Here is a 13,262-nt window from a genome sequence, read left to right on the forward strand (position 1 = left end):
CTGATGGAAGCAAGCATCCTAAGGTTCTGATTGGAGTAATTACGACGAGGGAAGTGGCAACAGGAAGACACAATGAAAAGTAAATTTTAGACTCATCAGTTTGATTGTTTAGTGCAAAAATAGAATTTGGTTTTAAGTCATAGTACAGAAATTTTCTGAACAAATTTAGGTATGTTAGTGATACTAAGTGTGTCAATAAGTGTGATTTAGAAATTTTAGATGTGTGACTGTGAACATTGGTGTGTTAGTTGTAAGATTAATAAAATTTGAGACTATGCAGTTTGTTTTTGTTTCTTTATAATTAGTATGTAGTATGTTCTATGTACAATTTCTTTACTTTTCAATACTCTCATCTCATTACTCTATAACTTACTATTAAGCGTGTTACTATTAATCGCCTTAAGGCCAGGGTTGGTTAGTTGAGGCTAACTTTGACTGTTTATGCAACCTCAACCCACATTCAATAAATAAGGGTCTAACTTACTATTAATCGCATTGGTCCTTGAAGCAATTAGGCTAAATTAAACTTATGTTTCGATAAAATCAAACTTCAATGTAACAAAAATTAGAACGTACCTATTTTATGCGACTAGATATTTTGGTTCCTAAATAAAAAGGAAAAAATAGTGGAAAACGTGATTATTGATATTTTATTTCCAAAAAAGAAATAACTATATGTTTACCACTAATAATATATATCTACCACTAATAAATGGATCTAATTAAAAATATTATGTGAAAAAAAAAATGTGTTTAATTTGACCTATCAATAATGTTATTTAGCTAACTTACTTGGAGTAAAACTATTTTTATCAATTCAATACTTTAACGATGAGGGAATAATAAAAATTCATCAAATAAATCTTTCAAAAAAAACTCATTTAATAATAGTTATATTGTACCTGCCATTAACGAAAGGTAGAATTCAACAATTTAAGAAAATAATAAAAATCAAGAAAGGGCACATTCTGTTTCTTGATCATGATAACCGACTTAACTGTTGTGCGACAGCGGAAGCAAAGGTCGAAAACAAACAAGAAAACAATAAAGAAATTCAATGCAAACAATAAGAACAACACCAAGAATTTACGTGGTTCACTATCGATGTGATAGCTACGTCCACGGGCACCGAGATCGAATGATTTCACTATAAACTGCAAAGATTACAAAGATGATTCTTGTATTTCTCAAGAACGGCTCTCCCTCTCTCTCTCTTAACCCTTATACTAATATTAGGGAGGTTTTATATTAATCCCTAAAATAAAAGATACTTGGGCAAAAAGATAACATAAAAGATAACTTTAAATCGTAAAATCCGCGTCTCCGCATTTTTCCTTCTCCGCCCGGTCAGACCGGGCAAGGTCTGCCCGATCGGGCGCGAGAAGAAAACTCCATACGAATGCTTCAACGTATCCAACCCCCACCGCCCGGTCAGACCGGGCAATGTCCGCCCGATCGGGCGGACAAAGCTACGAAGTACGAGTCACCTAATACTTATCAACAATCTCCACCTTGACGAGAACTCGTAGTCAGCAAACGACCCCATCAAGACATAGTGGAAAAACATCTCAAGCCAAACCCGATGCAAGACTCATGCATAAGCCATACATCCCGATAAGTCTTCAACCAAGACCCATCACATACTCGTCTCCAAGTATAACAACTCATAATGCTCCACCTGCATCACAAGCCCCGGGCAAGCTCCACCTTAAGGCCAACACACCTACACCAGGAGCTCCCCAACTTCGCCCCTCAGGGCCTACTACATCACGTAGTAATCAATATTTAGCAAGTCTAAGCAATGTTTAAACTTGCTAAACGGAACAGGCTTAGTGAAGAAATCAGCCGGGTTGTCAGCAGTCCCAATCTTCTTCACCTTAATCCTCTTGTCAGTACGCAAGAAATGATACCTGACATCAATGTGCTTCGTCCGATCATGGTGTACTTGATCTTTAGCTAAGCAAATCGCACTTAAACTATCACAATACACTGTAGCAAAATCCTGTGCAATACCCAGTTCACCTACTAGGCCTTTGAGCCAAATAGACTCCTTAGCTGCAGAAGTTAAAGCCATATACTCAGCTTCAGTAGTTGACAACGTAACTGATGACTGCAATGTAGACTTCCAACTAACCACAGAACCACCCAAAGTGAACACATAACCAGTCACAGACCTCCTGGTATCCACATCAGCTGCATAATCAGAATCACTGTACCCAGTGACCAAGCATTCCCTACCATTCCCGTACACAAGACCAATATCAGTTGTCCCTCTCAGGTAGCGAAAAATCCTTTTCACCCCTTGCCAGTGTTCCCTCCCAGGTCGAGCCATAAACCTGCTTACAACACTAACAGCATGCGCAATATCCGGCCTAGTACAGACCATAGCATACATCAAACAACCAACCGCGTTTGCATATGGAACTCTAGACATATAAGACAACTCCTCCTCTGATTGAGGTGACATAGACAAAGACAACTTACAACTAACAGTAGTTGGCGTACTTATAGGCTTCGATTTTTCCATCCCAAAACGAGACAAAATCTTTTCAATGTAGCTTTTCTGAGTCAAGAAAAGCTTACCTCTAGCCCGATCCCTGTAGATCTCCATACCCAAAATCTTCCTAGCTGCACCCAAGTCTTTCATGTCAAACTCCGAGTTAAGCATCTCCTTTAATCTAGCAATATCAGATTTATTCTTTGTGGCAACCAACATGTCATCAACATATAACAAAAGATAAATCATGGAACCATTATCCAGCTTACTATGATACACACAGCAATCATATGAATTCCTGTCAAAACCTTGTGAAACCATAAAAGAATCAAACCTTTTGTACCACTGTCGGGGGGATTGCTTAAGTCCATACAATGACTTTAGCAATCTGCAGGCATAGTGTTCCTTTCCAGGAACTTCGAATCCTTCGGGCTGCTTCATCAGAATCTCCTCCTCCAAATCGCCATGAAGGAAAGCCGTTTTAACATCCAACTGCTCCAGCTCAAGATCAAAATGTGCTACAATTGACAATAACACACGGATAGAAGTATGTCGAACCACAGGTGAGAATATCTCAACAAAATCAACCCCTTCTACCTGACTGAACCCCTTAGAAACTAGCCTAGCCTTAAAACGTATTTGCTCAGTTTCCGACAACCCTTCTTTCTTCTTGTAAATCCATTTACAACCCACAAGCTTCCTCCCTTCCGGTACCTTTACCAGTTCCCACACTCTGTTCTTGTAAAGAGACTGCATCTCTTCACCCATTGCGGCAAGCCATTGCGCAGACTCACTACAACTAATTTCTTGTTTATATGTGGCAGGTTCAAATGACTCTACATCATCAGCTACACTCAATGCATAACCTGTCATCGCATCAACACAGCAATTTCTTCCCTCCATCTCTTCAATCAATCTAACAGGCTTCTTGATAACTCGTTTAGGCATCTCAAGAATGGTGTCAGGTTGACTAGATGACCCCTGATTAGATTGCTCCACCTCATCCCCAGAGTTAGAATGAGTAGGAGTAATCTCAGGTTCAGGAGTACCCGGCACTGGAACATCAGCATCATCATCAATATATTGTACCCGAGGTAAATCAGCAATGGTAGACTGATGTACCTCAAGTACCCCATCTGTCTGTAATAAATTGTCTCCTTCCCTTCTCAAATCTGAAATCTCTGCATTTTTAATTGAATACATGGTGTTTTCATCGAAAGTAACATCCCTACTAAGAATGACCCGACCCTCCGAAGGTGAAAAAATTCTAAACCCCTTCACACCATCCCCGTACCCAACAAAACACCCCTTCTTGGCTCGTGGATCCAGCTTACCCTCAATAACATGATAATAAGCAACACAACCAAAAATCTTCAAATTCGAAAAATTAGGCAACTTACCACTCCAGATCTCAAACGGAATTTTGGAATCAATTCCAGAATGAGGACCCCTATTAATGACATAACAAGCTGTTAACACAGCTTCACTCCAGTACCTCCTCCCAAGCCCTGCATTAGAGAGCATGCATCGAACTCTCTCTAGCAGTGTCTGATTAACCCGTTCTGCTACACCGTTCTGCTGTGGTGTCTTCCTGACAGTATGATGCCGACCTATACCCTCATCTGCACAGAACTGATTAAACTCGTCTTTGCAAAACTCTAGCCCATTGTCCGTTCGTAGCTTCTTGATCTTCCTTCCTTGTCGATTTTCCACCAAAGCTTTCCATTGCTTGAAAACTTTGAAGGCCTCATCCTTTGACTTAAGCAACCTAAGCCATGTGTATCGGGACTTGTCATCAACAAATGACACAAAATAGTGGTAACCTCCCATACCTTCAACTCTAGATGGACCCCAGCAATCTGAATGGATGTAATCGAGCACTGCATCAGTAATGTGAGCACCCTTGCTGAACTTTGACCTGTGTTTCTTACCAAACACACAATGCTCACAAAATTCAAGGTTGGCAACCTTGACCCCGGATAGAAGACCCCTCTTGGACAATAGCTGCATCCCCTTCTCCCCCATATGACCAAGCCTCATGTGCCAAATCTTAGTCATCTCCTGGTGAGATACAGATGCGCAAACCGCAGAACTAGGCAGTGTAACACCCTCAAAAACATAGAGGGTGTTCCTTTTGATACCCTTAAGTACCAACTCAGAACCTCTGAAAATACACAACTCCCCATCTGAAAACACACCATTGTACCCCAAGTCATCCAGGGTACCCAATGAAATCAGATTCTTTCCTAAAGCAGGAACATGCCGTACATTAGTCAAAGTTAACCTCCGCCCATCAACAGTCCTCAACCTCATGGAACCAATACCTGTGACCTTACATGGAGCATTGTTACCGACTATAACCATACCCCCATTGCGAGGTTCATATGTATCAAACCAATCTCGACGTGGACACATATGGAACGAACACCCCGAATCTAGAACCCAGTTATCAGATAAATCATCAGACCTAGCAGAACTGACTAATGCTAAATCTTCCTCTGAATTATAGCTCTCATTCGGTTTCTCTTCAACTACAGCAGCCTGGGACTTGTTTTTCCTCACCGGACAATTATTCCTAAAGTGACCCGGTTCTTTACAGTAATAACATGTTTTAGTAGTAGTTTTACTAGATCCATCATTGTCGTTTCCAGCACCCGACCCAGCATTGTTCCCCTTGTTAAACCCCTTATTCTTTTTAGACTTTCCGGACTTAACAAACAACCCACTACCATTATCCCCATTATCACTCGTAGCTTTCATTCTGAGTTCCCTAGTATGAAGTGCTGCCTTCACTTCTTCTAAGGTTATAGAATCCTTACCAACAACAAAAGACTCTACAAAATTCTCAAAGCTAGACGGTAGAGATACAAGTAAAATCAACGCAGCATCCTCATCATCAATTTTAACATCTAAATTACGTAAATCAAGCAAAATAGAGTTAAGTTTTTCTAGATGTTCCCGTAAGGAAGTACCTGACTGCATCCGGAGGCTAAACAACCGCTGTTTCAGTAATAATTTGTTGGTCAACGACTTAGTCATATACAATGACTCCAGCTTCAGCCACAATCCAGCCGCCGTTTCCTGATCAGCCACCTCCGTGATGATTTGATCATCAAGACTAAGTAATATGGTAGAGTGTGCCTTCTCTTCCATAACTTCTAACTGCGGGTCAGTCGGTCCATCTTCTGACTCCGAAGTAGTACTCTTTGGAGCCAACGGACGCTATATCTGCTGTTGTTTTAACAGAGCCTTCATCTTAATTTGCCATAGCCCGAAACTATTTTTCCCGGTAAACTTCTCAATTCTTATTGTTGAATCTCCTGCCATTGTTATCTTCAAGAAACTCTCCAAGGATTGAACCTGAGCTCTTGATACCAATTGTTGTGCGACAGCGGAAGCAAAGGTCGAAAACAAACAAGAAAACAATAAAGAAATTCAATGCAAACAATAAGAACAACACCAAGAATTTACGTGGTTCACTATCGATGTGATAGCTACGTCCACGGGCACCGAGATCGAATGATTTCACTATAAACTGCAAAGATTACAAAGATGATTCTTGTATTTCTCAAGAACGGCTCTCCCTCTCTCTCTCTTAACCCTTATACTAATATTAGGGAGGTTTTATATTAATCCCTAAAATAAAAGATACTTGGGCAAAAAGATAACATAAAAGATAACTTTAAATCGTAAAATCCGCGTCTCCGCATTTTTCCTTCTCCGCCCGGTCAGACCGGGCAAGGTCTGCCCGATCGGGCGCGAGAAGAAAACTCCATACGAATGCTTCAACGTATCCAACCCCCACCGCCCGGTCAGACCGGGCAATGTCCGCCCGATCGGGCGGACAAAGCTACGAAGTACGAGTCACCTAATACTTATCAACATTAACTAACTACAACTAATGGATAAATGGAAGATTAATCACTTTATATATATCTTGGTTACAACTTACAAGTAACATCTAACTAAACTAAGTTTTTAATCAGCAATCTACATTACTGCCATAAAATAAATCATTTCATCAAATATTCTGTTTTCACTTCATAACTAACAAAAGTTTCATCAATAAAAATCAAATATTCCATTACAAATCTTTCTTTAGTCTGTTTTATTGTTCTTAGTTAGTACTCTGCAGTAATGGCGGATTCGAGTTCACAGGCAGACGAGCTTAAGGTCGTGGAGAGAAACCCGACACGCCAATTCGCAAGGTACGATGACATTATAACTGTACAACCGGTACTAAGGCTAAAGAAGCCATCAGTAGGAAACCAATTCATCAGAGAACCGAGCAGCGAATCGAAAGTAGTCTATAAGGGATTCGATGGAGTTACTGGCAGAGATATTGCTTGGAGTAAGACAGTGTTAACTACTGAAAATCATGAGATATTATACGAAGAAGCTAAGTTGTTACATAAGTTGGACCATGAAAATATAATGAAGTGTTACGATTGTTGGGTCGATTTTAAGAATGAATTTGTAACGCTTAACATGATTACTGAAATTTATTGTGGGAATTTGAGAGATTATTCTAAGAAACATTGGATTGGAAGATTTGAAGATACTACTCCAATTAAAAATTGGTGTAGACATGTTCTTGGAGTGTTGATTTATCTTCACGGTCTTAGTCCTCCGATTTATCTTCGTAGTCTTTGCTTGGAAAACTTCTTTGTTATTGGAAATTCGGGTGTAGTTAAGCTTGGAGATTTATGTAGCGCGATAGTTCTTGATTCAGGGAGTAGTACTGAGAGCAGTAATGCTGATGCTGATGCTGTTGCTGTTGCTGTTGCAAATGCGCGGTCTGAGATATACGAGTTTGGGATGTGTGTACTACAGATGGTGTATAAGGAAGCTGTAGAGAGGAGATGGAGGGACTCGCGTGATAAGCTACAGAGAGTGATGGACCAAGAACTTAAGGAGATCATTCAGAAGTGTATAGGAGGTGTAGATGTCAGACCTACCGCGATTGAACTGTTGAATGATCCGTTTCTTGAACTGAGTGTTGAGGATCAGGACCCTAGCACGTATTTAACAGGATGCAGTCTTCCGAATCTGAGGCTAACTAGTATTGTGGAATTCCCGCCTCCTGGTCTGAGTGATCAGAGGCTAAGATCAGTACTGCAGTCGTCTGGAAGGGAAGTAGAAAAGGTGATTAATGATGACAAAGGAAATAAGAAGTTTGGATTGAAAGGAAGAGTGAAGGACCGCGAATTGATACAGATGGACTTCGTAGATTATGGTAGTAAGAGGGTTAGGTTTCATTTCTCACTTGAAACCAATACAGTTCTGCAAGTCGTAGAGAAGTTTAAAGAAGAATATGGCCTGTCAGATGAAGATACTGCATCAATTTCTCAGATTATGGAACAACTGATAACAGAACTTGTGCCTGAATATGCTAACAGTGACAGTAAGAAAGCTGCAGTCTCGGAGAATGCTCCGAATCTTGTGAATATATCTACTAAGGAAACTTCTGGTGGTGGCCGCAGGACACGTAAGACAGCAAGGATCCAACACAGGCAAGGCGCGAAGCAGAAGCAGAGACAGAAATGGATACGTCGGAGTAATTAGGATGAGGGAATTGAAGTGGCAGCAGAAATACAAAATATAGTAGCATTGGAAAGCTGTCATTTCTTGACAGTAATAGATTTTAAGCTCAATTTGATTCTTAGTACACAATTAGACTTTCAATTTGATTCTTTAAGTACAAAATTTGATTCTAAGCATGTTGTTAGTAATCTAAAGAGTGTCAATAAGTATGATTTCTTAGTTTTAGGATTTAATTCTTTCCTTTGTTGATTGATTGTCATTTGTATGTGTTTGAAACTAGTGACATACTTGTAATAATAAATACTCCCTCCATGTTTTTTTAGTGACACACCTTCTTTAAATGACGGTTTTTTTTTTTAAGTGACACACTTCCTCTTTTAGTAATGTTATACATTTTAATAATATATCTTCACCCCACTATCTCTTACTTTATCATTTCTCACTCCTTTCATGGTCCCCATTTCCTCTCACATTCTTTTACTTTATCATTTCTCACGTCTCCATCCTACCCCACTAACCTCTTATTTTATTAAAGTCAATAAAATCTCCTAAAATTATGTGTCGGTCAAAATATGTCACTTCAAAAAATATAGAGGGAGTAATGTATTTTAGTACTAGTATTTATTTATGACTTTTAAAACATTGATAATCAGCGCAACTCTAAATAACTATCTCCCTTGACCTCTGGTAAAAAAAAATAACCATATTTGGTGGGAAAATCTGAGCGAGTTCATCATACATCATCCTACTTCATTCAACTCACATCACTCGTTGCAGAGCCACTCAGTAATGGAAACCCTAGACCCCAATTCACCAAACAAACGATTGAAATCGGAAACCCAAACCCTAGATCCTGCAATTCCATCTTCAATTGATAAAGGTAAAGCTCCGATTATCGACGACAATGACGGCGAAACCGATGATTGTTGCGAATCGCCGACGAATGATGGTTGCGGAATTTGTTTGTCGTAGGAAGGAAGAACCGTTAGAGGTCTTACTGATAGTTGTGATCATTACTTTTGCTTTCTTTGTATAATCGAGTGGTCCAAGATTGAGTCTCGCTGCCCCTTGTGTAGAGGGAGGTTTAGTACTATTCGTCGTATGAGAAAAGATGGGACCTTCATTGGTCAAGGTTCGGTTCGGATTCCGGTTCGAGATCAGGTATTTAATTCGTTTTATGTTATTGTTGAATTTCATGTTTTCAGTGTTTGTTTTTCAATGTGAATTCTGCTTATTGAAGTTGTGTTTGTTGTTAAGTGATTATGTATTTGATTATGTATTTGATTGTGTTTGTGATTATGAAGTTATGAAGATGAATGTAGTTTTTACTATGGAAGTGTTGCATCCTTAATGTTAGTGTTTGTGATCATGCTACACAATCGCCAAAATTATGTAAAATTACATTCCCACACAATGGAATTCCTCGAATGTTGGCGGATGGTTATGAGGAATTACGTATAAAAAGAAATACTTAAGGGTTGATTGGCCTTAAAATCGAAGCGATTTTTGTTACCAAATATACAATTTTGTTCCCTAACCATCTATCAATGAGCCCTGTTGGGAAAATAGGCTTTTGAAGGATGCTATTGTGGTACAAGTAGATGTTAAAAGAGTGAGAATGGTTGAGCCTTACCCCATTTTAAGACATATAGAGTACCTTTTTGGGCATAAGAAGCTTTTCTAAAGGAATTTTTCCAATTTTGGTGCTTTAAGGATACTATAGTATCTTAGAAATATCACTTGGGTTACTTGATATAGCATAATATCAATTTGGTGACTTGATATTGTAAAATTAGCTTCAATTTAGTGATCTGTAAGTTGAAGTTTGTATCCATTAAGGTCAAGAAATATTTTATTTGTAATTTTATAATTTAGACCATTGAAGTTGAATATGAAAATTATACTCCAATATTACATCAATTTAATCGGATTTCTAATTTATTATTTTTCAACAGTTAAAATTGAATATTCTGTAAGAAATCTTGGATGACACATCATTTTTTACTGGAATTTAACAACCTTATTGTCAAGCCAATGAGGTGAAACAATTATTTCAATAGGTTACCAATGCAGAATTTTGTCATAGTTAGGGTACCAAATGTAATATATTTGTTTTAAATGGTTGGTGTAATACGTTGATGTTGTAGAAACTAGAAAGTAGCTATTGTGATTTTGTGAAAGTTATATGACATCATAGGTCCAGCTTAATTTTACTGTAATTTGACCATGGATATTAAGCCTTTCCTTAATAATTCACTCAGAAGATTAAGCCTCCACTGCTTTGACTGTTGGCCAAGATACATGTTTGGTTGTCCTGCTGACGGCGCTGAGTGTGATGGTATCTTTGATTGCTAATGCTTAGTATGTATTAATTATTATTGGTTGTATGTCTTACTTGCAGATCTATGATCCTTTTGGGGAACCAGTTGACCCATATGCACAAGCAAAGTGCTCTGTCTGCAATGGTTCAACGGATGAGTGCCTTCTTCTTTTATGTGATCTCTTCGACTCAGCTTCACATACTTTTTGTGTTGGCCTTGGTGCCACTGTACCTGAAGATGATTGGTTTTGCCGGGATTGTGCTCTTCTACGGGATGAGCAGCTTGAAAATGGTATGAGTGATGATGCTGTTACTTCTATTGATCCTCCTCCTTGTGATGAGGAACCGTTGCCAAGTTCAGCTTCTGTCTCAATATTTGATATTGTGAGAGACCCAAATAGGTCAAAGGAGCCTGACTCTGAGACAGATAGGCTTCTCAAATCGTCTCAAAATCTGACAGAGTTTTCTTCCAAAGCTACTGCTTCTGATCAGTCAAATATTGCATCTGCACGAAGTGTACCTGGTGAAAGAGATAATTTGTGTTTTGCTGATATGTCATCTAGTGCTAGAACACTGCAGAATTGCCGAAATGCTCACAGGCACATTAATGTCTTGCGTGAGAATTGGGGTGCTTTTAGAGCTGGATCCTTGAGCTTCTCTCTAGCATTTTCTGATTCCTTAAGTAAAGCTAGTAAGAAAAAGAATGTTAATGGAACAAGTGGAGAAAAAATTTGTGAATTGCAATCCATTTCATCTGCGACCTCTTTGCAATCAAAGTCTTGTGATGACACATGTGATAAAGATTCCTACAATGTTGACAGAGCTTGGAAATTGATGACAAAAGCAAAGACTGTGCAGCAAACTGCTAAGTCAAAAAATACTCCTAAGATTTCTCAAAATAAAGCACATAGTTTAAAAATAGATAAATTTGTACCTAAGTGTGTAGTGTCTGGAAGAAAGGATCTAATGTCCCCTAAATTTGAGAAGCAAAAGCTTACTGATAAGGTAAGTGGAAGGCCTGCTGAGACTTCTGGAAAGCATCGTTTGACTAATTTTTCATCACAAGCTGATAATGCCTCTAGCAGCAAGTATCAGAAGTCCTTTGTCCGTAATTTATCTATGCCCAGAGAAGTACGAGCTAATATTCATCACAACACAGCACTCTTAGCATCACCCAAAAAGCTACAGGGAGGAGAGACTACTGTTCTTGATGATGGCTCTGCTTGGCCAGCATCTTCATGTGGGCAAATAGCAGGTACGTCTGATGTATCGCATCCCAGATTGCAGAGGATGGAAGCATCTGCATTTCCTTTGAAGAAAAATGGCCATATGAATATCTGTGCATCCAGTAAGCAGGAGCCACAGACATCAGCACAAACTGACAATTGTCGTAATAAAACTGGCTTACTTTCTGATGCAAATCTAGGAAGAGGGTTGTCAAATTTTTCTGATGAACAGAATGGTTTTGCTTGCTCGACATCTTCGTGTTATCCTGTAGTGGGTGGCTCTGCTGCATTTAATGTCAAGTTGGAAGGCAAGAAAATATCAGCATGTCCTGGAAGTGTTGGGTTTAACAACACCAGCAAGGGTAACAAGGATGATGAGGTAAAGGGTGAGATTCAATCCCTTGTCAAGCTCAACCTAAAGCTCCTTTGTAAAAACAAACGATTAGGTACGCTGATGAAAATCTCTCTTAGTATATGTTGTTCTTTTGTTTGGCGTTATCTGCTTTAGATTACTTTGAAAGAATCCTTTTCAGTATTTTTTGCTAGAGATAGTCCCCCCTATTTGGCCCTTCCCTCCACCAGAGATCTACAAGTTCTGGGTTTTGATAGAGTGATTATATTGAAATTGTTTGTTGATGCAATTTTCTTGTGATAATCTTGTGACTTGGGATGATTTAGACGTGATGCATTTATCATGTCAGCATTGATTTAAATGTTCAATGCCTTTAAAGGGGTTGGGTGTTGTATACTTGTATGTGGGCACCTTACCCTTGTTGTTGAAGAAACTGACCCTTAATCTGATACATATGACACTGCTACTTCATAACAAAAATATACCAGAAACAATGCGATAAGTCTTAACATTCTAGTAAACTAAAATTGTGAAAATCTTTGATGTGAAATGGAAATTTACAAGAAAACCTACTAGTATGCTTTTACTTTAGAATAATAAGGATATTAGTTAAAATGACTTGCTAAACTACCTGTTCGTTTTATTTATGACATTGAGATAGCAAAGTGTAGTGTTGGATGAATGTACAATTCGAAATTCCTTTTCTATATTGTTGTATTGTTGAGATTGCTTACATATAACCCCTTAGAATGGGCGCATTTAAAAGTATTGGAGTAATATTGATTTTGTTCTTGACTCAATCTTGTATTCTCATTTTTCCTTCTGTTTTAATCAACTAGGCGTGGATGCATTCAAGGAAATCGCCAGGCTTTCAACACATACAATTTTGGCTTCCTGTGGCTTTGAGCACCGAAAAATTGTTAGTCCAGCCCCAACATTAGTATGCCATCACGGTGATCAAACTCCACAGTTTCATAGATCTACGATAGTGCCTAGCTCTTGTAGGGAATGCTTCTACGTCTTTGTCAAGGATGTAGTTAATTCGATCATGTCCAAGAAATTGAATAGTTCTAAGGTTACTGCTAAAGTTGCAGCTTGAATTCTTGAAAAAAATATTTATATGCGGAATTGCTGATGATGAAACTCATCATCTTTTACCATTACAGTGGTGAAAATTTTTGAGACTGATTCGGGTAGATCCTAAAAAAGTCCCTAGTCATTGTATATAATTTATTGTATTTGTAACATTTGTGTCTTTATTACATGACCAAAAGTATAGCAGATATAATCTTTACTTGTTTCTTTTTTGATGAATAATATTTA

At 38.6% G+C, this 13,262-nt stretch overlaps 2 protein-coding genes across 2 annotated transcripts; both read left to right on the forward strand.

Annotated features, from left to right (window-relative positions):
- Positions 1-6,634: 6,634 nt before the first annotated feature.
- On the forward strand, positions 6,635-8,062 carry LOC110722259 (probable serine/threonine-protein kinase WNK11). The gene has a single exon (XM_021901535.1). The coding sequence runs from the start codon at positions 6,635-6,637 to the stop codon at positions 8,060-8,062; it is 1,428 nt and encodes a 475-aa protein (XP_021757227.1).
- Positions 8,063-8,233: 171 nt separating this feature from the next.
- LOC110722227 lies at positions 8,234-13,262 on the forward strand. The gene is made up of 3 exons (XM_021901496.1): positions 8,234-9,202; positions 10,443-12,033; positions 12,779-13,262. The coding sequence occupies exons 1-3, from the start codon at positions 9,143-9,145 to the stop codon at positions 13,036-13,038; spliced, it is 1,911 nt and encodes a 636-aa protein (XP_021757188.1). The 5' UTR covers positions 8,234-9,142; the 3' UTR covers positions 13,039-13,262.

The sequence above is a fragment of the Chenopodium quinoa genome, unplaced genomic scaffold (assembly GCF_001683475.1).
Source record: "Chenopodium quinoa cultivar QQ74 unplaced genomic scaffold, ASM168347v1, whole genome shotgun sequence".
NCBI classification, from domain to species: domain Eukaryota; kingdom Viridiplantae; phylum Streptophyta; class Magnoliopsida; order Caryophyllales; family Amaranthaceae; genus Chenopodium; species Chenopodium quinoa.